Source organism: Myiozetetes cayanensis, unplaced genomic scaffold (assembly GCF_022539395.1).
Source record: "Myiozetetes cayanensis isolate MyiCay16 unplaced genomic scaffold, myiCay2020 scf18, whole genome shotgun sequence".
Classification (NCBI taxonomy): Eukaryota; Metazoa; Chordata; class Aves; order Passeriformes; family Tyrannidae; genus Myiozetetes; species Myiozetetes cayanensis.
Genome location: NW_026087389.1, coordinates 8,749,560 through 8,777,296, shown reverse-complemented (window position 1 = coordinate 8,777,296; position 27,737 = coordinate 8,749,560). Strand labels below are relative to the sequence as shown.

At 35.4% G+C, this 27,737-nt stretch overlaps 1 protein-coding gene across 7 annotated transcripts in view; it reads right to left on the bottom strand.

Annotated features, from left to right (window-relative positions):
* Positions 1–27,737, bottom strand: part of CFAP20DC (CFAP20 domain containing) — a 66,554-nt gene that overhangs the window by 13,628 nt on the left and 25,189 nt on the right. For 3 of the 7 annotated variants that reach the window (XM_050313163.1, XM_050313162.1, XM_050313166.1), the window contains 7 exons: positions 23,890–24,026; positions 22,583–22,781; positions 21,899–22,045; positions 17,026–17,351; positions 13,276–13,689; positions 8,729–8,935; positions 2,824–2,885 (listed from right to left, as the gene is read on the bottom strand). In XM_050313163.1, the coding sequence (XP_050169120.1) occupies positions 2,824–2,885; positions 8,729–8,935; positions 13,276–13,689; positions 17,026–17,351; positions 21,899–22,045; positions 22,583–22,781; positions 23,890–24,026 (1,492 nt within the window). Of the gene's footprint in view, positions 1–2,823; positions 2,886–8,728; positions 8,936–13,275; positions 13,690–17,025; positions 17,352–21,898; positions 22,046–22,582; positions 22,782–23,889; positions 24,027–27,737 lie in introns of those variants that run through there. The other 4 variants (XM_050313164.1, XM_050313165.1, XM_050313168.1 and 1 more) reach the window with 4 other exon arrangements.

Below are 27,737 nucleotides of genomic sequence, written 5' to 3'. Positions count from 1 at the left end.
AGAATGGTCAGAGTTACAGAAAGAGGTGTTTATTATATGTATATATAATTTATATTTATAACTAATAAATATAAATTTTACCAATAATCAGTACTGATCTACTAAGTACAGGTTACACAGCAATTCCCAGTTCCTTCACCTCTGCAGAGGAAGAAGTAACCTGGATAGTTACAGCTTCCTGTTTGGAGAGAAGAAAGCAATTCTGAAGTTCTTCCAGGACCACACAGCGCATCAGTCAGTGGGAAGTGCACAGCCAAGGCTTGAACACTTCACATCTCTCGCTGTTCTGGCTCTGTAGCCTCTGTACCTGCCTGTCTCCTTTCATTAACTGGTTCTCTGCCTTGCAGAGCAGCACGATGTGGAGCAGATTTGTATTGCAGCAGCAATACCCTTGGCAGACTTATGACCTTACCCAGCAGAACCAACGGACAATGAGCCGAGCTGGGTCTTTTTATTGACTGAATTTCCATTATCTTCACAGGAGCTTTCTTTTCTGGCTTCTTCTTTTATCTTATTACGGACAGAACCTACATTTACTGGACAATAGCTTCCAGATTGGTCTCTTTTCATTTCCCAGAAAATATCACTACTATACTTTTTAAAGTTACTGGAGATGTGTCAAATTCTTTATCACCCTTTACAACAATTTGTTGATTCAGTAAATGCACCACGTAACTGTCTTCTTGCCATGGCATTTACACTCACACTTCTAAAAAGGATGTATCAGTTTATCAAATATTCTATGTTTTCCCTACATAACTATAGCAGGCTTACAAAGTTTTAGATGTTTTCTAGTTGCTCATAACAGTTGTTAAAATTGGCTTTAAAACCAGTTTAGGAACTAAGTTATAGAATTACCATTAATTTTATCTCCCTCTCATTTAGGTACACATCCTCTGTGAAAAACATTACTGAGTTTTCCACTATAAAAGAAAGGTAATGATGTGAATAATGGTATTCAAGTCACATCATCTCCAGTTTTTATATCATAATGCAAACTGACCTCATAATTTTGTCATCTTCTGTATTTACAGCCCAATAATGCTTTTCTGGCAGTTCACAAGGGCTACTGAATTTATGAGGCACTTGCAAGTCAGGTATTTTATGAATACTTCACCTGCATTTCTTGAAAATGATTTCTAGAGAAATTTAAGTCTACTGTGTGTACTGGATTAAAACAGCATATGAACTAAGTTGTAATTTATACTATTTTGTTTTAAATTTTACTATATGGAAATACAAGTTTTCATTGTTGATCATATTAACTTAATATGATGAAACACTTTATTTGTACAGATAATGGTGTTTATTCTGTTTTTCAGTATATAAAATGTATCGAGTACCAAATTGCTTTGGCACATGCATAAAAACAACTTAATGAAACCTGACTCAACCAATGTATGGGCAAAAAGAAAACTAACTATGTAGCTTGCACTAAGATACAGGCAATTCTAATGCCACCAGAAGTGTGAAACTGGTTTTGGAATAAAGAGTCCAAGGTGCAGTCTCAAGGCACCTGCTGTTGTACTCTGGGAACTACAGTCAAGTGTCTCTGTCCACTTCACCATTCAGCAATTCTTAAGGTTCCTTTGACAGCCATCACCCAAGGCAGAGAGGTGTTCTAGACCAACATAAGCACTTTAATTTACATGTGAAAGGGAACAGGAATCCAGGATTATACTTTAACTCCAGTAATATATTTTGTGCAATAGGACACATTTGGCTGCATATTGCAATAACCGATGCATCTGGGTGAACTTGCACAGAAAGTTTCATAGTGTTCACATCATAAAATCTAACCAGAAGATTTTGAATCCATAAAAATATGGATGGCAAGTGAGACAAGTGGCTGAAAACATCTGTGTGAGGAGAAACACATAATATCCTGCACAACTGCCTGGCAGTGTGCTATCATAAAACATCTCAGACTGTTGACAAAACATAAAGAAGTTGTATCTGAAATGTCCTCTCCTCCTACCTCTCCAAAACCACATACATTGCCCAGTTAAAACTTGGACAAACAAAATCCACATTAATGACACCGAGGGAAAATAAAATAGGACTGCTCTTTAAAATAAGTACACCTCTTGCTCAGGCAGTTAAAAAATTGACAAAGTGATGTTAGGGGTTTCACAGATACAAGGCAGTTCTGAAACTGATCAATTAATCTTGATTGTCTCAATACTCTCAATTTGATTAATTCTCCCTAGACATCTTCTTCCCTTGTCATCATCTCACCTTACACTGAAGTTACAGGGATTTTGTTGTTGATTCCAAAGAAAACAGATCAATCTAAAAACCTAACAGACAAAATACACTGTAGACAGGATCCCTTAGAAATATCCCACAGTGTTGTAACACCCTCTCCTCAGTGGGCTATTTATTGGAAAAAAAAAACCTTTCTCAATAAATAACATTAAAATCTTTTGGAACAAATGGATTCCCTGACACCTACAGTCACATACAGAACTCTAGTTCTAAACCTTCAAAGCAGAGAGGGAGAGAGGGAAAAAGCAATGGCTGAGAGTGTATGTATGTCAGATGAGGACGATTTGCTGAATCATGCATCAAAGCAGATGTAGGAGCAAGGTCTGTGTCAGACACTTTAAATACACAGTGGTACATCCCAAACATGCAGAATTCAGTTCTGCGCTCCCGGACAGCGCAGACATCCTGCAGACAATGACTAAAACGAGCAATAAAGCCCTCTGAGAGGAGGTTGCAATTGAAAAGAGATTGAAGATTAAATCAAAGAATGTCACATTTAATATTCAGAACACTCTAACTGAATCCTTACTGCCGGGGCTATAAATGGAATCTTACCGTGGGTTGGAATGAGAAAGTGGGCTCATTTCTCTCTGATAGTGATGCTCCTGACTGACAAGCTATGGAAAACAAAAAATAATAGAATGTTTAGGGGTATGTAAGAGATCTTGTATGAGCATACACATTTACAACTTCTGATATTAGAATTTTACAGTCTCTTTTCTCATCTGTGAAATTAAAAACTGATATTCAAACTGTGCAAAAGTATAACTGAATAGATCATTCTTGTCTGGGGGGAAATGCACAGGAATTAAAGAGTCAACCACACAGTCATTTCTCTTCTGCCTGTGAGAGTGTTGGGACAGAGTCAGGAAACTTCAGAGAGGGAGGGTGGGAAAGTCTTGTCAGACTGAAGGTATGTAGGAAGCCTGGTAGGAACTCTAAGTAGGACCTGTGCAGCACCAACCACTCTGAAGAGAATACAGAGCCAGCGCTAAGAGAGCTGGCAGGTTCCTCTCTCAGAAGCACCATTAACAGTAAGCTTAGCAGTCCCAAATGAAGTTCGCTGAAGCACATATGATTCTCGATGTCACTTCACCTCTGAAACCTAGATTGAGCCAATAGTATGGATATTCACACAAAAGATAGTAATTTTCCACATTCTTCAAATCTTACCTACCCGTCTCAAATATGTGCCCCAAAGGTTTCAAACTACATTTGGTCTGCAGCATTAAAACCAGTTTTGCAAGAAAGATCAATATTCATAAGCTGGTATAAAAATTCAAGAATTCAAAATTCATAAATACCTTTTCTCTTAGAACATATGTAGTACTCCCCCTGACATTATCACACACCTCAAAAGTCGTTCTAAACAAATCACTGAAGCAAATGCATAAGATGCACAAGGAGTGAAAATATAAGCATACATTAACAAGACTTGTACAATTTAGTATATTAAATGATAAAAAATTAATAAGCAATTTTTTGGAAAAAGAAATCAGTATAAAAATGAGCATGTTCTCATGGTTTCAGAAAATGGGAGGCATTGTTGTAAAATATATGTTTGGGATGAATGACATCTTAATTACTGCCCAATATGACTCACTGCCTGGTGGAGGATAGTGCAATTCCCAGATGATGGCTAGTGGAAGATTGAGGATGAGACAGAAAGTGAATTAGTCAGTCTATGAACCAGAATATCTGTCTAAATAATTTTTAGCCTCATTTCATAGTAAAGAATACTCTGCTTTAGTTTTGCAATTTGACTTGATGTGAACAGATCCCTCCAGGGGTTGTCAAACTGAGCTCTCAGTTGGAATAATACTGGGTTTAAATATCAGTCCTCTTGTCTGTCAGACTTCAGTTCTTCCAGACCATTTCTGTGTTAAGTGGCTTTCTTTTCTGAAAACTCACAAAGGAGGCCAGAAGACCTTCCACAAATTAGGTATGAACCTAGAAGTACTCTTTCAAATATTTTGCAGATCAAGACTTATGTGACTGAATTTATATTTAGGAAGTTACTTGGGGAACAAGTAATCTTTCTTCTCTGTGAGTACACCTTACTTGAAAGATGGGTCTTAGTGGTGAGTGTAATATGGAGTCTGCTAATGCAGCATTATAGCCCTACAAGCTTCCAGGATATATCAAAGAGCAATCCAGGAGAATCTTCCTTCTCCTTTGCATTTCTGACTCAGAAGCAGTGAATTCCCTTAGAGATGATCTTTCTCCAGAATGTTTGTGTTATACCTGAAGTGGTGCCTGAAGTGTGGAAACAACTGCCCAAGAAGCTGAATGGTACAATTCCCTGACAGGCAGGAAGGTCTTACTGGATCTCTGGAATAAATCAAGGCATTTAAGTGGAAATGTTTTGCAAGATTTGCAAATTTTCTTGGGTAATGTGTATATGTGTGGTATAAACTTCCCAATAAACTGCAATATATAGAACTGTGTCTTTCATAGTGTTGCAAAACTGTGGATCTTCATAGATCTTAAGATTTAAGGAAACATTCAGGTAAGACATGGTTCAAATAAAATATTTTAAAATATTTAGTTCTACATACACATATTATTGATTTGAAACTGTACCCAACACACATTTTGCAAGGGTTTACAATTCCCCTTCAAAGTAAATCCATTTTAAAGAGAAGTTTTTCATATTTATAACTGATGGCTATGCTGGGTAATGTATAAGATTCAAAGAGATTTTATTCCTTTTTGCCTGTCATAGTTTACAGCAGCTGCTAAATAACTTACATTTCAATGTTTTCTCCTGACAGCATATATTCAGTTTGTGGTAAACTACCATAGAATATAAAAATACAGTTTTAGTATATCTGTTTTATAGTTGTTTAATGACATCTGCTCTAACTGCAACTTAGCAATATGATTGATCTATGTGCCTTTACATTCACGATGGTTTCTCAGATTCATCAGTCAGTAACATGACTCTAACGAATCTGGAAATCAGACTAACAATGGTAAGTGATGAAAAAAACCTAGATAAAAATGTGGTTTATATATAAAATATTACTTTGATACATAAATTCACTATTTAACATGATTATACCCTACTCTGCAGTGCAAAACGTCACAGGTATTTCAAAATGAAAGATACACAGAAAGCTGCCTTCTGGTGGTGCTGTTGCCATAGATTCCACTAAAGGACAAAAATGTATGAAATGAATGAAAATTTGGATCAAAAATACTCCTTATTTATCTTTGAAAAACATAAGAGAAAGCAATAGATACTACTGATTTAAAGAATCAGAAAGATATAACCTGAAAACACATGTAAGCATGAAACTTTAATCATTACAAGAATTTCAATCTGTCCTTAATTTCTCAAACTACAATAAGAGGATTATTTCCATTTCTTTTCTATATACTGCACTGCTAAAATAATTTGCCTACATAACTGGAAGATGGTTACAGATATATATATATATATTTATATCTATATATCTTTAGATTTATAGTTTATATATATATACTTTTCTGCAGTTTGTACTTCTGATTTTTGATGCATTGAGATTTGCAAATTCTCTTAAATGATAGTGGTGCTAAAGATCAGTGACATAAAAACAAATTTGAATTTATTCCACAAATCCGTATTTTACATGAGATAACTAAGGAGTAAATATATACATAAGGAACACTTCTTTAAAAACTGGAAACTGAAGAAATGATGAGATTACTAAGATTGGGGATTAAGGGATTGAGAGCAGGCCTGTGGAGAAGGACATAGGAGGTGATTCTGCCCTGGATGCCACTGTCATGAGAACCAGCTTGGAGTCCTGAGTCCAACTCTGGAATCCTCAGCACAGGAAACACATGGACCTGTAGGAGTGGGTTAAGAGAAGGGCTGCAAAAATTATCAGATGGATGGAAGACCTCTCCTGAGGAGACATGCTGAGACTGTTGGGGTTTTCAGTCTGGAGAGGAGAAGGCTCTGGGAAGATCTTATTGCAGCTCTCCAGTACCTGCAGGGGGCTTACAAGAAAGATGGGCATGGGTTTTTCAGCACGGCCTGTTGCAATAGGACAAGGGGCAATGATTTTAAATTAAAAGAGGGGTGGACTTAGACTAGATATAAGGAAGAATTTTTTTACAATGAGTGTAGTGAGACATTGGAATAGGTTGCCCAGAGAAGCTGTGGATGCCCCATCCCTGCAAGTGTTCAAGGCCAGGTTGGATGGGGCCCTAAGCAACCTGGTCTAGTGGAAGGTATCCTTGGCCATGGCAGGATGATTGGATTAGATGACCTTTGAAGTTCCTTTCCAACCCAAAGTATTCTATAATTCTATGATTCTAGGTCTTACATCAAGAGCATGTATGGCAAAAGACCTTTTCATTTCAGCCAGCCATTTGAACACCGGCACAGCACTGCTACATTCATAGTCTTCTGAAATGTTTTAAGCATATAAAAATACATTAAAATTTAACACCAGTACACCAAAAATTTTAAAAGTTTCTGTGCAAAATCAGCTTGTGGTGATTAAATAATCATGTTCCTTAACAAATGTTAATAATCTTACATACTAAAGGTCTAGAAGGTGAATTATCACCCTCACGTAGATACTATGCATTTTTCTAAATATTGGAACAGAATTACATTAAGCAGTGTTAAAACAGACAAGTCCATACTCAGAAAACTTGCACCACATCTATGAAGATCTGGTGCTCTGGCAGATATCTCAGAAAGGAAATATGAAGTGAAAAAACAGATTCTGTGGACTATCTGACATTGAACTGGTACAGAGTTCCTCTTTGTAAAGGAAGAGGTAAATGGGTAGGGAAGACCTGGAAAGATGAATTCCTTTGTTGTTGTGAGGGACTAAATGGTTAGTGCTTATCTGAGAAAGATTAAGGTTGTTTTCCAAGTTCTCTCTTCTTGATTCTTACCATTTAATTTTAAAACCTCAGTGTCTACCTTGCAAAATGCAGAGGAGAAACCTGACAAGGCTGTATGTGTAAGGCCCACCAACATTTCAGCCAGCCAGATGAACAAAATGTGAAAAACTTCTCTCTCAAAGAAAAATATTTTGCCTCTTACACTTGAATTACGTAGAGAAAGATGGTCATAAAGGACTGTTATGAAAAACTACAACTGTATAAATTGCAATTTAAATTACTAACCTATTAAATCTAAACACTTTTTAGACTGATACTATTAGTCTGAATCTACAGAAGCTGATCAAGGCAGTAAGATCAAAGAATTGTCTTTGCAGTCACATTGTGCTTCTCCAAATACTGGAGCAGTACATTTTACTTTAAAAGTTCATTTTGTTTTAGTAATGTAATTTGTACTAACCAAACCTGACATGTCTAAATATTCTTATCAATTTCTTTATAATTAAACTACTCAAAAATTAAGAAGACTGCTATTCTCTATGTTTAAGTGAGTTCCATTTGTCCAGTCTTGCAGATTTACACCATGTTTGAGTCTATTTAGTGAATACTAAGAAAGTGCATTAGAAATAAGGTTAAATCAAGAAACTGTGCAATGTTGCTCATTTACTATGGAAGATTGTTGCCACAGGCCTTTATCTGGGCCTTGGAAAACCTTAGAGGTAATTTGTACCTAATATTTTAGAGCATTTACCCTCCAATAGTTTATACTGGGGCAACACAGATGTGTTTACTTTTCTAACACTGGATCTGCCTCTTAGAGTTCTGTTGTGTGCTTTACTTAAGCCACATTCATTGTTTATTATGGCTTCAACTATAATAAAATAACAGCTATATTGCTGATATATAAATGGACTATGAGGTTATCTAGTTTTACAGCAGCTCCTGCAAGTACCTTTATATAGTGAAGTTATTCTGTGATTTCATACATTCAGTACTTTTTGGTGGACTGTAACAAATACTCTGCTTCTGATATCAGTACTCTGTCACATACTGCAGCTGTGTGTGATTTTGTGCCACTTTGTACCAGGACAAATAATGATACAAGGTGTAAAATACATAATGATCAAATACTAAGTGCTCAGAACTACTGCAGCTTTTTGCTGCTGTTCTCCTACTTCAGTCCTTTAAGCATTTAGCTCTTCAGTAATGAGACTTTATGATTGTATAAAGCAATTATTTTCCATTACTCACACTGGAATGCAGCTGCTGACTGGTATATCTGGGTTTCATTCATTTTGGAACTATTTTTAAGTACTATATCACACACCTGCAGCTTGTCAGCCACTATTGTGACAAGCTGTACTGCCTACACAATTATTCAGGATTCTAGGAAGAAATACATGTAAGATTTGCTCTTTATCCCTGATGGTACTACAGAAGCTGCTGGAAGTGCATGTGTCTCAGTAGCATGCTTTACTTTAAAAGTTCTAGAAGCCTTTGGTGAAGACACCTTAAATTCCAATGCTACTCAAAGAAATTTTAATATTCAAGATCCCTGAGTCTCAGAATTGACAGAAGCTATCCAGAGAACATACTGTGGGTTTAGACTTACTGGTGGGAAAAAGGAATTCCAGGATTCTGTAGTATCATCACTGCTTGTGCTTATGTTAACATTGCAGGTATCAATCCGTGACATGCTCAGCCCATGTGAAATCCCAGAATCCTGTAATTCTTCATTTTGTTGTCTCTTCCTGCTGGCCAGCATCTGCAGTTCAGATGAACTCACTGTATTTGAGTTGTAGTTTCTCCAGTCATACTGCTGTGAAACAAAATGGAAAAATCATCAATATAGACAGGATCATGGACCAGAACAGATGAGTGAAACAGGGACCTTGGAGAATCTCTTGGAGAATCTTCAGGAAGCTCCAATATTAAAAGAGGAACAAAATGTTTACTAGAAAAGATTGGTTAACAGATTTCTGTTCAACTATGAAGATCAAGCATATTTATATGTAATTACAGGAAGGAAGAACACCACAAACACTGCAGTTTGTCTCCTGTTTTTACTGCAGTTTGAATCCAGGGTGTTTGGTGAAGTTGCTGTTCCACTGCAGTAAAAATAGGAGATAAAAGCAGGCTTTAAGAAGTCCAAAAATCCAGCAGCAACAATTGCTCAAGCATTAAAGGCAAATCTTGAAATAAACAAAATCACACAGTTATCACAGTATCATCAACACCATCAACATAACATTTAGTTATTGGTCAAGTGCAGCATAAAATTTCTCTGGAAAGTTACACGTTAGCACTAAATTTCAAAAGTTATTTTGGCAATTTGCTACTGTATAAATTTTCAAATAAACTTCACTGTCTTTTTGTTTTTCTTTATATCCATTGGTTGAATTGTTAATGTAACTCTAATTGTCATATCAAACTTGATCTACAGGCCAAAAGCTGAAAACACATACTAACCATTTTTCACTTTGCACTTAAACCTCATGTAAAACCTTATGATAAGAAAGTTTAAGGTCATCCAACCTGCTGTGGCATCAACTTTGTTTAAAGAACTCCTTTTTTAAGAATACATTTCCTTTTTTAAAGGGTTCACGTAGATTGCTGTTTCACAAAGGAACAGGTCTGATACTTGAGGTATTTAGTTTTGGTTCTGAATGAAACTACAAAGCATTTCTGCTTGAAAAGCGAATCCAAGCAGTGACCAGGACTTCAGATCAGTGGAATATTGGCCAGTGGGCTGTGAGACACTGTAACAGGAACCCCAAAGAGGGTAGAAGAAGATGCCAGAAGATAAAAGATGTAAGAAGATGCCAGAAGCAGTTTGCACAGTTGCCACACCTTTTTTACCTCTGGCTTTTGAGGTCCAAGCTTCATTCCTTACTAGTGTCATTTGTTCTACCATTTTCAATCTTAAAATAAGATAGGATGTTTATTCTAGACCCATATGAATGCCTGTGACCAGCTCAGTTACTATTAGTCATTTGTTCACTTTGTTACCCTTGGGAGTCTGCTTTGCTCTGATCTATCAGTATTCTACCAGATCTACAGCTGCTTTTTTATTGATCTTACTGAAGATGCTGATTTCCTGTTAATTTTTCTATATATAGACCTTCTGCAGTTATTTGATTATTGTAAGAGAAGCTTTGGCTTACCTTTCTTATCTCATATAAGCAGCAATTGGCATGTAGTCATTAAACTGACAGCACGAAATGGTGCTTTGCAGCATAAAAGCCCTAACCATTGAAAACACTTTATTCTCATTCTCTTTTTAATAAAAGCAAAGCATTGCCCAAACCTGCTTGTCCTTTGCTTTACGTCTGTGAAGAAAGGTGCATAGATTTTTGGAATTTTTACAGCATAATTCTAAACATGTTACTGTTTTTACCCTGCAGCTTGTTTCAAATTGTCATTCTGTTTTCTTTTCTTGTAATGGTCTCCCTTTGGAAATACCACACTCAGGAAGGAGAAGAGATGTCATGACAATTTTCTGTGTTAAACATCCCATTCAATAAACTCCTAATAAAGGAGAAAGAGTTTGGACTACTTATTCTTCAGATTCAGATTACTACTACCAAAAAGCCTCTTTACAAATTTTACTTTGTCTTAGTCGATCTTCAAAGAAAGAATTTGGAAACTGAATTTGAAATTAAGTTCACTTTGAAATTTAGAAGAAACTTTTGATGTAAGAAGTAATTTTGCAATACTCGTAAATTTGTCTAAAATTAATATTTCATTTACTAATTAAAAGCTTATCTCGTCTATTTGCATATCCTTCCCTTACAATAAAGTATTTTTATTAAGCACTTAAAACTTTTCCAAGATTGACAAACCCAGTTGTTTAAAGGATTTTTTTCATATATAATGACATTTGCATTCTTCTAGGTTCAAATGATTTGTTCAGAATTGTCTGAATGTAGTTATACGTGTGGAAAACTTTAATTACCAGCTATCTACATGCCCACAATATTACCCAGAGGGCTATACTTCTTTCTTAATTAAAAATATTTGAACTTAATAATAGAGAACTCTATTAAAACATGAATAAAACATTGCAAGCAACCAGGTCCTTAAAGCGTATTAAGCAGTTGGCAAATCGATTGCAGGAAGAGTTGGTTAAGCATTTTTTTTCTTTACTAGTCCTCTGTACGAGCACAAAAAGGAGTGTCAAAGAACTCCAAGGAAGGGCTTCTGGATGGGAAAATGTTAATACTTGACCAAGTCAAGTATGAGAGCTAAATCTGCCAGATACTTTAATCTTATATTTTGTAGCAATAAAACGAGGTCTGTAGCTTTTGAGTTTCTATACACTGATAACAGGATTTGTTCTTGAAAAAAAACACTTACAAGCAACAAATTATAAGTGCAATACATTTACAGCTATAAGTGCAGTATGTTAATAACCCCCCAGTCTAAATTACCAATCAACTATTGCAATCCACCTAGATAGTCTATATTTAGCTAAATTCTACAGGACAAAGTTGATGACTGCATTAACTTTTAGAAAAGTAATCAATGTATCATTTCATTTGTTATGGACAAATAGATTTCAGTTATTATTAGTAACAAACATAATTGAATTTCAAGTGGAAAAATTTTCCAAAACTGGAAAAAAATCAGGAAACAAGACAGGAATAGATTTAATCATGAAACCATAAACAGTTACTGGAAAACAGAAAAATTAAATTCCTATAAATTATACTACGAGGGAAAGGGAATGCAAAATACAAACAAATTTTGTTGTACACTTACAGAAAGATACTTGGATATGAACCTACGTAAGAAACAGAGAATCAGATTATCAGTACCAACTGGGGCTTTCCTATCACTAAAAATTACTGAAACATTATCTTCTTTCCAAATACAAAAGAACCCATGCATTGCATTCTTCTGCATTTTCTACATCACTAGTGGCAACTCTAATGTCTTTTCCAGATCATAAATACACAGAACATATGCTGCTATTCATAGGACTTCCTCTGCTTTTTAATTTTTTTTCCATTTTATAGTCTTTAAAATCAACAGCCACTGATATTTTTCATTACCATAAAGTCTCAGCACTGCTTCTGATTTTCACTTGCACTATTGTATTTCATTCCCCTTACTCCCCTAATACACTTCCTTCCCAAAGGAAACCAGTCTCCACAACTTTCATGGAAAAGGATGTTCTGTTTTTATCAGGAAAACCCAAAGGCCTTTACCAATCTGATAAGCTTCTTGCAGAATACAGGAAGAGATTTCCAGAATCCCCCATCTGAGAGACGCCTCACAGGACTGTGAGACACATAAACCCCAGTCCCTGCACCAGGACTAAAATAGATTCATTTCACTAAAGCACTGAAGTATCAGCAGCATGTTGTGCATTTCCCCATAACACAGAAAATCCAAAGAAAAGCTGAACACATGCTTTGCTAGACCTTATTCTTTATTCTGATGCCCAATTTGGATTGCTTCTTCTAGCCCAATGCCTAGATTTCCATACCCACTGCAGGGCTGTCCATCCTCAGCAGCCAGAGCAGCCCAAAGTAGGCAAGGTAGAACCATTCAGCATGATGACCCTGCCCCAGCAGCCACATCCTTGTCCCATGGAAGTTGTACCTCCTGCTTCCCCCTTCACAGAGGCTTTCAAACCAGGTAACTAAAATTACCTGTATCGACAGGTCACAGAATTGCTACAGACTAAAATTCCTTTAGTAGCTTGGTAATTCAGCTTGTGGCACAGCTTTGCTGCTGGCTCTCAATCACATAATTTATTGTTGTTCAGGGCTGTCCCAGAGAGACTATGAAGTGCCCAGATTAATGCTCTTTCTATGGCCACTCATTAATACATCAATTCAAAATCTGTCAATTTTCCTTAGCAATTGTTCAGCCCCAAACTAACTCCCATATTTCCAAAATGTGAGTTGCTCAATGACAACTCTTTTTATCTATAAACCACTGTGATTTGTTTTATTTGGAGTATTATTTTGTGTGCTACAAAAACCTACAAAATCAACTTTCAACAGTCTGAGCTCAGTAAATGCTGTTATGATGAAACCAGAATATATCTGGATGAAAGATGTACTATTAATCACTTAATGCAAATGAGTATATCTAATATAGCTTCTCTATACAATCTAGTAATTTAATTTCAAAGTAAAAATCACTTACACAAGTCTGTGCTGTCAGACAGGAATTTTCTTTTGAGGTTTTCTTGAGAGACGTTTTACTGATGGATCTTTCTAATTGATCATAAACTCCTTCATATCTTTCATTTTTTTCAGATCCATTTCTAATTGATTTAAATAAGTTAGATTTACTTTTAGTTGGAGAAAGAGAAAGGATAGGCTTTAAGTTTCTCTGAGAGCTAAGAGAATCTGATTTTCTCACAGTGGAACTCTGTGGTTTTGGTAAGATGGTCTCATTGAGATTATGTTTGCTGTGTTCCTTATTCTTCCAGTATTCAGTTTTCCATGACATCTTTTTTAATGGGATCTCTTTAAAAACTGCTGAATCAGATGTTCCTTGTCTACAGCAGATGATCTCAAGGTTCTCAGTATCCTGGAAGAGTCCATTTATGTCATCCTAAATTTAGGAAACAAAGCAAGGGCAGTTGGTTCCCTCTCATCATCACACAATTCAGTTTTACATAATCTTAAAACATTTCAAAAATCTCTCTTTAATCTCTGCTTTCTAATTCTAATTTTGCAAGGATTCTGCAAAACAGACGCTTTTCTTTGCAACTACACTGACTATACCATAAACATATTCTTACATCTCAAATAGATTACTCTTTTCAAAATGTTGCCCCAAATTTAGATTGGTAATCTCCCAAACCTGTGTCTTACCTGATAATCATAATTTTAATAAAATTTATTAAATCTGTAAACCAAAACTAAGCAAAGAGTCCTCAAGAATGATGTCTTTCCATTGAATTATTAATATTCCATATTTTCACATCGCATCTTCAACTTAAATGTAGCAGGAATAACTCCTGCTGAGATCACTTTGCTCACCTCTGTTGATCCTATGGTACAGAATATCATGTTCATTACCATTTAAATATCGTTTAAGAATTTTAGAGGTTAGTCTGTTAACCTCATAGTCGTGCTCCTAACAATGGCTCCGCAAAACATCTCATGAATCAAGTGCACGATGTTCACTCATACCCCATCTCAACAACAAACAGCAGGACTGAACAGATGGGAAGAAAAATAATGGGGAAGCACATCTAGTGTTTGCCTCAATGTTCTTACTCTGAAGGAAGAAAGGATGAGAGAGGCCTCATCTTCATCTCATGATGCTGCTCCTCTGCCATGTGCCACCACACAGGATGTAAGGCAGTATATATTACAGCATTCAGCAAGACATGAAATGTCATCTGCTGTGTTACCTCACAGCCACGTGCAGTCCTACTGCACAGGAAAGGATGCAAGTTTGGTACTGACTTCAGTGAGTCCAGGACTGCACAGAATGAAAAGTACATTCAAGAAGATAATAACTCAATTCTATTAATATAGGCATGTTGGAAGTTTATATTTAATTCCCTTAGTTATTTCCTTGAATTAGGAATCTGTTCTTCCCTCTTTTTCATGGATTTTTAGTGAGGTATCAGTGAAATTATCTATTGCCTTTGTAAGGGCACATTATCATATTTAATCTTATTTCTTGATTCTTTGAAATATTTTATTTGTTCATTGAAGGCTTCACTGAAGCACTGGCCTGTTACATTTAAAACAGCATTTTTGACAGCACTATGTGCTATGTGGTCACACCTGCCACAGTTGCATAACTCCTGCAATCAGTAAGAGTTCTTGGTTTTGCTCTGTGTTTGGCACAATACATAAATGAAATGCTGCCATGACAAGCTTAACCATACAAAGTCTCTGAGAGAAATCTGAGCTGAAAGCATGGACATTCACATAATTACAAAATAAGTCACTTGATGGTGAATGGTTCCAACAGAAGAAGCAATTTTTATCCTTTACTGATTATTTGACTCTGATAATTGAAAAACAGCATTGAACTATTTCGGTGACTAATTAGTAACACTAAAGGGAATTCATACATACTTGTTTTCAGTTTGCAAAAATTTATTCCCCAAAAGCCAAAAGTTACATAAACTGTCTAATTCTAGCACAGTTATTGTGCATATCTTAAATATCTCAGTGCATGCAACACAGAGGGAGTCAATGTCCACTTAATTGAAGGAAATGGTGACATAAACTGAAGGGAAACTTTTGGCCTTTTAATCAGTCTGACACATTTAAACTAAAACAGTATGCAAAATCTTCTTACTTGTTTTAATTAAAGAAAAAAAAAGGCAAAATTTTACTTATATTTTCTGGGAGAAAGGCAATTTACGCTCACATCCAATTATTTAAATTGTAGGTTGAGATATCTATTTTATTTGTTGTAACTCAAGAGCATGTACATCTCCATGTGCGTTATATACAAACATAGTTTATTTGAATTTCAGAGGAAGTTGTAATCATGATTACTAGGAACAATAATAGTGTAAGTTTAACATATATTTAAAAAAATCCAACACTGCAGGATTCAGCATAATTTGGTCAAATAAATATTTTGTCATATAGGTGAAGTAAACTGAGAAACATGTCATGGTTGGGCTAAGAATTTTGGCAATTTTGCAAAGATACCTTAAATTGTACTAAATCAGATAGAATTAAGTTAGCTACTATGGCTTTTCCAAGATCCCTCTAAAATATTCCTATATTTCCCAGGCTTGAAACAAAACTGTTTTCCAGTTTACCTCAGTAATGCAAAGTAGAGCCCTCTGAGTATGAAATGTGTCCAAACTATCAATGTGAAGCTGACTTCAAGAAGCAACACAAAATGTATCTGTACAAGGAAGAGGATGAATATGGGCAAAATATGACTGCTAAGTAATTTGTTGGTTCAGTGGTTTCTTTCACGTGAAAGAAAGTCTTAACTATGAATTACTAATGTCGTAGACTGAGAAAAACAAACTTAATAATTTGTTAGCACGCCTAGATTTGTTTAATGTAATTCTAGCTCTGTAAGCCTAATGCATCTCCAGCTACAGTGCTGGTATTATTTAATGCAGTTTGCATCCAAAGATAATTACTGACACAAGGGCTTTCCCTATCACACCTCTGGCACATAATCAAAGAAAAACTTTTAGGTTATGTAATACCTAAATTTTTCAAAGGAAGACAGGGGTCCTCTATCGCTCTCTTGCATCAACCCTCTAGAATGGCCACTAATGTCCCCAGTGTTCTTCTTTTGCTGTAAAAGCAGGAGTACTTGGCTACTGCTTTTTCTTTGTTTGCTTGGCACTGAATCTGTATAGATCTATATAAACATATAAAAAAAGTTTCTTTTCTTTTTATTAATTTTATTGCTGAAAGATTTCCACATTGAAAAACAATTAAAGTTGGTGATGCTGACACAGCTCAGACAGGATATAAAGCAGAAATACCAATAATCAAGTGGCATTCAAAAGCTGAAATTTCTTAATTCACTTTCAACAATGTCAGTGAGCAAAAATAGTCTCCACTTACAGTTTTAAAATGCACAATGAAGTCTTATTTACTGCACTCATGAGCAGCCATAATGGACTTGCATCTCACCCAAATCTATGATGCAGGCTTTTTTTTTTTTTTTTTTTTGAGTAATGATGCACAATTCTCACATCCCTCTGTTAGCACAGGGCTGACAGAGAGTTGGGTTACTTTTCCTCACTTTTTACACATGGTACACCTGCAGTTTCACTCCTGTATCCAGTTACACACAGCAACCTGACAAAGACAAATCTACCTGTAGGTATATGGGGAAAAGATGATTTATTCTCTGTCTGGCTTGAAGACAGAATCTCATCCTAAGAGTTTTAGGATGAAGACTGCTTTATCAAGAATTACAGGTACAAAGTGGCCTTACCTCTTCACTGCTGTCAGTTCCTTGGAAGTTATCTTGTGTCTTCTCATCTACTCTGTTACTGTCTGGCTCCAAATCCAAAGGGAAAACATAACGTTCTGGTGACGTATTTGGAGACTTCCCGTGAGGAGCTGATCGAGGTCTTGATGCAAATGTGAAAACCTCTTTATTATTCACTTGCTGATCACCTGTTTTACTGCTGTGATGTTCAACAGAGGCATTCTGGGGTGAGTTTAAATTATGGCAGGCTGAATCCTCAGTAGCTATGAACTGATCACTCCTATCCAGCCGAATACTCTCAGTGAAACTTCCTGGAAACTCCCATTCATCTGAAACACACAATGTTTATTTCAATGTCAAACATGGAAATTGTGTGATACCTTGATCATGCTTATTTTTGTGGGAAGTTGTACAGCAAAGGAAGTTTTTCTAGTACAAAAACATTTTGCTTATCAGATTTATACAGTTGGAAAAGTGATGATGTAATAAAAAAGATCAGGCTGCTTTCAATGTGCAGCAAAGTTAATCAAACACATTTCTAGATCACAGATCAAAAAGTACACAGACTTTGGTGCACAACATGTGGGCCTTCAATTTGCAAACCTAAAACTATTTAGGTGTCAAGATTTGAGACCTGCAACTGAATTTTATTCTAGGAAAACACAATTGTATTAAATTTGGCCATTGATCTTTTTCTATAGGCATTTTTTTTGTGGCTGACACTTAAAAAAATAAACACACATTGGTGGAAAGTTCATCAGATTACAATTTGCTGCTTCTTCATGGCTGAAATTCTGCATTTTCTTTTACATCTAGAACTTATGGTTTAAATCTCAATTTCAAACAACCTCTCTGATGAAAAATAGTGTGACATAAAAAACATATGAAGATATCTGTTTCACCAAGTTTCCCTGAATACAGTCACTACTAATCTGACAATTTTAAAACAAACAATAAACTCCAGAAATGGATTTAAAGATTGAGTGCAGCTGATGCACATGAAAAGACCATTTTTATATTCTTATTGTTAACTTATATTTTACTGTTTGGAATGATGGTATAGAAAAAAATGTCAATTTGATTGATTAAAACCAATCTCAAATAGCATCTGAGAAAAGGAGAATTGCTCAAGTATCCAATACTCCCTTATCTTCATTAAAGGTAGTGTGGTGTGGATTATTCACTAGATATTGAAACTTTCTGGCTCCATAAAACAAGTTATCATCAACCATATTGAAAAAGCCTCAATAAAAAACCCCTAAAAATGTAATAATAACGTAACTCTGCAGTAATAAAATGCTTGCCATCAGAGAAGACAATAGGTTTACTCTAGTATTTTAGTTTTAGCTTTGTAAAGTTACCACTTCAGGCAGACTCAGCAGCTTTAGGGGTGGAGGTGAAGTCTGAACCAACATAAATGAAGGCAAGAGAAAGAAGAATGTGACGCCAGAAGAAACAGCTGTCTTCTTACTGGGTGCTGTGATTTTTCCAGTTTACTTAAGACAGCTAGTAAAGCTATGAAACTCCAGTTAATATCCAGGAACCAGAGAAAAGTACTTGCTACATTTTTCAAAACAACAACAACAAAATCTTCAAACTTACCTAGCTAAGAAGATTTTTTTATTTTTCCCTATCTCAGCACTCTGCAGTGTTTGGACCACTCTGGCACCCACCCTTCCACATTGTAGTCTAGATACATTTTACTAAGTTTCCGTGGCAGTGGCTTGACTTAGACCAAGTGTATAACATACACTTCTTTAATATTCAGAAGGCCTTTTCCCCATCATGAAATTAAATTGGACAAGTGTCATGCTGCCTTAGCAGTTATCAAATGCCCACAGCTCAGACCACTGTAACAAGCCCTCTAAGGTGTGGTTACATGTTTAGTGTACAACCCACTTTATGAGAATTCACTAATTCTTATGCACAAAGGACTGTGAATGAGTAGAGAAGTGGCTTAATTTTTATTTTGGCCTACTGACTTAATAACAACTTCCCTAGCTACAGTCTCAACTGTTCTATTCTCATTCTAGAATAACTTCTAATGCTGTTTATTTCCAGGCAGCGTTACAGATAAAATTGTGTAATGAATTCTGACACAAAAAAAGGTGATAAATCACTTGCTCTTGAGATTTTAAGTAAATTTTAAATAAAGTTTCAAAACTTGGAAAAGAAAGTTTAAGTAACAGTTTTTGTCAAGTGTTTAGAGAATAGTAGGCAATTACAGTCTTACACTCCTGACTGCCTCAGACATCCACAAACTCCTTACATATCACTTAACTCAACATAGTGAGTAATGTCTTGCCCAAATAAAAAGTATTCCAGAAGTATAAAGAACTACTTTAAAAGACTTAGTATCTGGATAATATTTAGCCTGGATATTCTGCTTTTTTAGTCTAAGCCTCCCTGAAAAGAACAACATTCATTTCCAGAGATGTTAGAGAAATATACTTGAGTTAGGAATAAGTTAAATGTACATATTAGTTTGCATAGCACAGTACTTATTCTTAATGAAATATGAGGGGGAAGGCAGAAAAGTCTGTAAGGCTTTAAGATGACATTTTATGGTGGTTACAGAGTTCAGCAACTTCTGTAACTTCTTGTATAGGCTACAGGGAGTTTTGGACCAAACAAAATCCCATTACCTCTCCAACAAAAACTCCACTACAATTTCTTTTCAACTCAGCATTTCCATGTCAATTGTAACAAATAATTTGGAGTACCTTCTTAGCAAAATATGCAAACTACTGTGTAATCACAACATTGCAGCAAACAACATAAATGCAAGAATGATCACCTTAACATCTAATTAGCTCTTCTACATAGTCAGACTTATGCTAAAGCTTCTAATTGCAGCCTAACATTTTAATGAAGGTTTCGGCATTGAGTAAATAAGATTGGCATAAACAACATTCACTCGTTTTATTTTTTTCCCTTGGTTAAAAACTATTTACCTTGGTAAAGGTACAGCACACCTGCTACAGAAGACATGCTGATCTGAGGTTATAATAAATCTAAGAGACATTATTATAAATAGCAATGCCTAATCTCTAAGGTAATAAGAACAACTGCTTATGAAAGTTCCCCTACCCCCGGCAAATTTAAATTAATATTTACTCAAGCCAATGGCAGAACAAGTGCAGTGCTGCTCCAAGATCTCCATAGGCTATGGCTGCACAGGGCTCAAGAATATTAAATTCCTGGTGATAAGAGTAGTGTGGGGTGGATTCTTGTTGGTACAAATTGCTTTGACCACAGTGTAAAAGAGGAGCCAGAAACCATGGAAGCTTGTACTTGGCTTGGGGAATGTGGTTTTGTTTCAAGGACTTGTCATAGGTTTATGTAAATTTACACTTTGTCAGAAGTGTCAGGACTATGATTTTGGCTGAGTCATCACCACTGGGCCAGACTTGGGGTTGTTCACTCTGGGGTAAGATCAGTTGGGAGTTTCCTCACTAGAAGATCTGTCCTGAAGATTATGGGGTTACAACCTTGACAATGCATGAAATACAGTTAGAACTCAAGTTATGACAGAAATCATAGTTTCTTTGTTTTTATTAGAATGTGAGTGCAAATAAATCCAGTACTACACAATAAAGAAATCATTAAGTTATCTACAAACAATTAGATAATTTCATGTATTGAAGAGAAACTGAAATCTGCAAACTGAGCTACCAATGACAGGCAATGAAAATACAGGGAAAGAAGTTTGTAGAATTGTACCTTACAAACTCACATCATACATTTATCTGCCTGTGCCCACAATTAAGACTGTATAGAAACAGTTTTCATTCTTGCAAACAGAAACAGCAAAAGGTCAGAGCTTATACATAGCGTTCTTCCTTAGTTCTCTGCTTCTGAATTTATACGAGGACAGCTAGACATGCCAGTCTACTGCTCTGTCTTTTCATATCACTTATATTTACATAAAATAACAAGTGTTGATTCAATTTTCTGAAATTCTACTCCTAGATAGGGACCCTGGTGTTCTAGATGAAGAACAAGTTAAGATTTGTGACTCCTGACCCAGAGTCCTCAAAATTCAGGTAAATTAAAAAATTCTCCAAAAGGTTCTACTTGCCTGAACATCTTGCATCTGTTTCAGTCAAATTATGACACCCAAAATAGCAATTACTGACACTGTCATAGTACATAATTGCTTCTAAACATCTTCAAAGAATAAACAAAACGGAAATCTCTCACAATGTGAAGGAAAATCTCATTGGTCAATTTTGAGCACATTTGAGTAGTCTGACCACTTTTCAAATTGGTGGCTATGCCTTTTAACAGAAAGTAACACTACTTTTCCATAGAGACAAGGGCTACTTTTGCCACAACAATGCACTTCCCAGACACGGGCAGAGCAAGTTGATTGACACTGTGTGACAAAAAAATATCCACACCTTTTGACAGACAACTCAAAACATAAGCTAATGTGTCTTTCTGTGAGTAAGAACAAAATATAATTCACCACTGAACTTCATAAACAAACAAACCCTCCAATATTACATAGATACCATAGTTAATATTCCAATTTCTTATTTGTGACAAGTAAAATTTCATGTTTGGAATCTTCAGTGTTAAATTTATTAGAGATTTAAAGAATAAATTATTTTTAGTTCTTTTCCTTTTATTATGAGGGCAGAAAACTTTTCTTTTTATATTCATTCACTGCTCTGGTACTCTGCTTAATCCTGCAAATCTTTATCAATGCTCAAAAGCAATTCTGTTGCAGGGTGTTTGATTTCCATAATCCCCCACAACACAGACATTTATATTTATGTGAACTGCTTCTGGATCCTTTGAAATTAACAACAGATAGTTCCTCACACCACATAGAAATGAAATGTAAAATAACATAAAATAAGCATCATACCACTGGTTATCTCCCATGTGTTTTTGGCTGCATTTTTTAGAGATAATCTTTTATGACTGTTCTTGTCTGGTGATGGTACTTGTGGTGAGGCGAGCTGAAAATCTGCTTCTCCACTCATAGATGTTTTCTGAGTCTGAATTTCAAGGTCTGAAATGCAATGCAGAAGCTTATGAATGCCTGTGAACATTCATATTGTGTGCATAATGGAGCACTGTGCTGGGATACAAACATCTTCCAAACAGCATGGGAGTCTTGTAGGGTAGCAGGAATATGACAATCACAAGGAAGTAAAAATTTAATAATAGGTATGGAAGATGGGCAAATCATAGAAGTTATAAAAAACAGGCTTGCAAAAGGCTGCAAAATAATCAAGAGCCACTGCAGCAGCTCAGTTGTTTGCACAGCATGAGGGAAAGCAGAGTATGTGCATAAACTGTGGCTACTGCCAGCAGGGGCTGATCCCTGGCTCAAACACTTACAATGCAAATACCTGCAGAGAAAATGAGCATTTATTCAAGCTCATACAGGAGAATAAGCCATGATTTAATAATCACATCTTCAGTAATTAATAAGGCAGATAAAGGATTAGGAAAACAAAGAATTAAGTCTTACATTCCAAAGCAGAATAACGCACAAATTTTGGCCGTTTGAAAACTCTCCATATTCTTTGCTTTATACTCTTACCATTTTGACATATATCTTCAGTTGTTTGGTGAGTATTTCTTTTGCCTCCTTGATCTAAATAATCATTGCATGATGAGAACATTAGCTCCAATTTCTCAATGTTATGCATGGATTCAGCTGGCATTCCTGAATTTTGAAGTTGGGATGATCTATTACTTTTGCTACCCGAGGTCTTTGTTACCTTGAAAGATGTAATTTTCTTGATAAAAGATAAAAAATGTAACAGCTTTCAAACTACTCCAAAGTAAATACACATTTTGAATTACGCTTATTTTTCAAATAAATATTTCAAAAAAATATTTTTTTTTAAATTACTATCTTTTCAGGAAACTTCCTGGCAGATGTGATTCAGTGTGGTATGTTCGATTTTTACAGTCTAATAATAGAGTTTTTTTTTCACTGAGTGAAGGGAAAACAAGAAAAGTGAAAAAAAAAAAATTAAAATTCACTATCAGAATAAAAAGACTAAAACTTGTAGTTATTCTAGACTTCAGGAGTCTTTTCTTTTTGGGAGAAAGGACTCTCATTTTACATCCTGGTTTTAAAGTGACTTCCTACAGAAGTGGATCTGGGAATTGTAGTCATGACCAGATTCCCAAAACCTGCATATTGTTTGCTGACAGACTGAGAGCAGGTGTTTTCCCTGGCATTGTAATTGACTCCATCACATGAGCTACTGTATGGCTGACTAGCAGACCATATTGAAATGCAGTTTCTGCTCTGTATCATAACTCTCATCATAAGGAAAAATATTTACATACACAAATTTCAGCAGTCTAGAACAAAAAATTCAGAAAAATAAGAACGATAAGAAATCACAGTAGTCAGGGTAGAATAAGACTTCTTTAGGCATGATGCTGAAATTAAATCAGCCTGTTTCAGTCATGTTTTGTCATCTTTGAAAGTTCTGAGTTCCACAAATCCCTGTGACCCTGTTCTGGTACTGAACCACTTTATATCATTATATTTATCATTATGTTTAGTCAGAGACCCTCTGCAATTAGGGCCTTCTGCCTCTTGGTCTTTCATGGCACCTCTCAGAAGAGGCTTCTCTATAGCCCTGCATTAATTGAAAATAGCAACTAGACTCTCCCTTTCTTGGGGGACGAAGGAACCCATGCCCTGTGCTGTAGCCACCCAAGCATTTTGCTTGCTTCCCACTGGGATCTCTGGCACTGGGGGTCCATGACCTAACAGAGTACTCCAGAGACAGCCTCTGAAACAAACCTTTAGTATAATTCCTCTGCTTGTCAATCTCTTCCTTTGCTGAAGTGCCAGCAGTGTTGTAGGAATTTAAACCTTCTTACCTCTCCAGGTACCTTTGTACTGACTCTCTTGTTTGAAGATGGAGGTGGCCCAAGGATCTTCGATCCAAATGCAATATGTGATATATCCTGAGTTTTACTGCTGCGTATGTTGCCTTGTCCTCTATTAACCAAGCTACCTAAGTAAAGAAAAACAACAGTTAAAAAAATTACAGTACTTACAAACAATAAAAAGTAGTATTTTTCAAATCAACTAAAAGAATTATGAATACTACATATACCTAAAAACTATATTTCTTTAAAGCACAATCCCTAGAAATATAGGAATTGCAAATGCACATTTTATAAAAGTGTGTCAACACACAAGCAAGAATATTCTGGTCTATTTTAGAGAAATATTTCTAATCCCCTTGCTTTAAAGATTTATTTAAAAGGGGGATATTTATAAACAAAGAATTGGTTTGCATGAATTCTTTAGAACTTCATTGAAAACCTAACTTGTGACAGGAAGAAAAAAGAACTCTAATTAATAAATAACAGAATAAATAAATAATAACACAAAAAACCTGAGGCAAGGCTGTCAAGGTATCAGTCACAGCTAAGAGAACTATTTACATGTAGCTTGCTTTTTGAAATTACTGAATCTGCTGTATTGCCAGGTCTGAGCCCTAATATTCCAAACACACTCTATTGCTGGTAAAATGTTCGGCCCCTTTTACTATTTACTTTTTTACTGCTTTAAGTGTAGATTTATTCATGTAATTCTTTTCAAGCACAGAAGTTGCTAACCAGTCTGCAAGACAAACAAAAAGTAAACATGGAATGCAGGTGAATGTTCTGAAAAAGTTTAAAAAGGAAGGACAGGAAAATGAGTATGTATTAATTTTATCATCAGGGTTGCAGAACTGCATGTACTATCTATTTTCCTCTTTTTTAATTCTCCAGGATTGTCAGTGAATTCTCCTTTTCAGAGCTGATAAAACCAGTATCTTCACATTAATTTATATTTAATACTTAAAATGTCCAAAGATATTTTCTTGCTATAACTTCAGTGTTAAATTGCTATCTCACTTTAGAGATCTGACACCTTCATAAAGAAACTAAGTAGAAATAAAACAGTTTGTTGATTCCCCTAAGCATTTTTCATAAACTTATTTCAAGATCAGCTTTATTTACAGTGTCATCAAGGAAATGAAAAACAGATCATGCATTAGCCTCCAAATACCATAATTTACTGTACTAATAAGCACAAAAGAAGCTCCTTTCTGCCATTACTTTCCCCCCTTTTTCCTAATGTGACATTTGGTTGCTGCTAACAGCTGCCATTTCACAAGATTAGATGACCTGTTTTGGTTTTACATCAATTTCTTTAATTTGCTGACTACCTTGGGATGTTGTTAGCTCCAATTAGAAAAGCTGATTTGCATTAAAATCTCTCTTTATTAACACATTAATTGACTGCAATTAATTACCTACATCTACATATAACAGTGTGTTGATGTCATAATGTTGATGAAATAATACGTGTAATTAAAAGTGGATGATACTAAAAATAATTAGGGCTTTTGATTATCAAACAAACAAAAAGTTTAGTGGATAAAAAGAACATTTTCCAATTAAAATGTACTTAAATATACAAAGCTTCTATTTTCAAGGAGGCCAGCTTCTGAAATTTGAAAAGCATGTCTGGAGGAACTCATGCTATCATAAGATGGGGTTAAAAAAAGATTAGACCTTAAACTGAAGGCATTTAGTTTTCATGCAGGTGAGGGATGCTATCATTAATTACTTCCCTATATACTCCTAGAGGCTATATGTCTTTATAGCCTTGATGGTAAAACCTGAGTCTTGTTTTAAATAAACAGTCATTTTTTCTGTTTAGATACATCATTCACACTATTCTACTCATCTAAATTTTACAGTCCCTTGGATTTTGACAATCAGGTCAAGAAGTATTTATTTTTGAACACAGACTCTGAGAATCTGGATTCCACAGTTTCCACTGATATTTCAAAGGCAAATTTACAATATAACTTTACAATAGAACTTTGGCTGGACTACTTGTAGGGCAGTAATACTCTAAAAGTATTATTTCCCCTTTAATATTACAAAACTGGTATTTGCTGAATATAATTAAACACGTAAATGTATGAAGGGTCTTACTCTAAGCAAAAATTTAAAACTCCTATTATTAATTTCAGTTGCTACAGGACAAAGATTGCCTTTACTAATGAGGTACATTGAGACAGAACAAAAATTAACTTGAAAAAGCACCAGCATGGGAGCTTAGGGTGGAGGATGAAATATTTATGAGTTGTTTTCTTCGTATTCTGGTAAAAGCAGAAGAAAAAAAGTTTAAAAAGTGTTTTTTAAAAACCTTTGATATTATCAAGGTTGTTCTCAAAGTTTATTTCTCCTTAGAGTTTCATGAGATGGTATATTATTAAACTTAACCAGTGGTTATCATTCTCTGTAATCTTATTCCTTTGGTCAATACTTTGCACATGTATTTCCAGAGCATTTTAACAGAAATGGTGGAAATGATTATTCCCTAAATTCAAATACTAAAGATGAGAATCCTCAGGAGTGAGAAAGTACTAAGCCCAGTGGGATAAAAATGTATCTTCTTTACCTACAGCACCACTTCTAACAATGCCTACATTGATGAAGATGTGTTGGAAATGGGTTCTTTATCTAATTTACTTGTTCAGACCCACTTCTAAACTACTTCAGTCCAACACCCTTTAAATCTTGGCATTTGCAGCTACAGTTCAGTTTCTACGATTCTTGGCTTACAAATCTGATGCAGACAGACATGCCAACGTAAACACAAACCCACAGGAAGTCCTAGTCTAAAACAAGCCAATAATCTCTCTTACACATCCAGTTTCAAACAAAGGCCAAACCCAAATGCTTCACAACTGCCCCAAGACAATTTCAGGAGAGATGTATGAAATCATCTGCCTTCAACACAGTTCTCAGAGTAAGGCTGGAAAAACTGGGAAGTAAAAGATTAAATTTTCCCTTGACACTTTTACTGGTGCTGAATACATTACTCTTATCCATATAAATGGCCAAATGATTTTGGAATCATAAAAATTTCTTGACCAGCTTCTTGTAGCAGTGGATTCCATATTTTAGTCATATTCTGTGTAACAGGGCATTTTCTCTTGGTTTTGTGCCATGAGATAGGAAAAACAGCTTTTATTGAACTTTCTTTGTACTTCAGCTTATCTTCACATGAGAATTTTTCATTCATGCTGCTTCTCCCTGAATCACTTCTTGGTCTGTAAGATCTTTTCTGAGATGGTTGAACTGATAATGTATAAAGTATTTCAGATAATAATGCAAAACTGATTTAAAGGTTTGATACCTTTTTCATTTCATATGTATTTGAATTTCCTGCTACTATCTTAGTTTTTTAAAACATATTAAAATCTGAAAATTCTACTGTGCTGTATCTATGGTGATGATAACCTTCCTTCCTTGAGTCATTTAATTTTGATACTTCAAAGCTTAACTATAGTTAACATTCCTCCTCAATGTACAATCTTTTGCATTTAGCAAAGCTAGATTTTACAGGGAATTATGTTACACATTTACCCAGTACAGTGGTCCCTAGATCATAATTTCTCAACGCAGTGGCCACAAGAAATAAAAACAGTAAACTGAAACCTTGCTTCACAGACTCTGATGTTTCCTGCACGTTACCTGGTCTGTTCTGTTTTTCACGAAAAAGTACATAGGGGATTGCCCATCTCACAACTTTAAAACTCTCTGAAGTCCCATTCTTTATTAAACTAGTAGCTGTATCACATCACAGTTTTTATCCCATGTAATTCACATCTCTGTAGAGATTATCCATGACTATAATAAACAATACAGAGCCT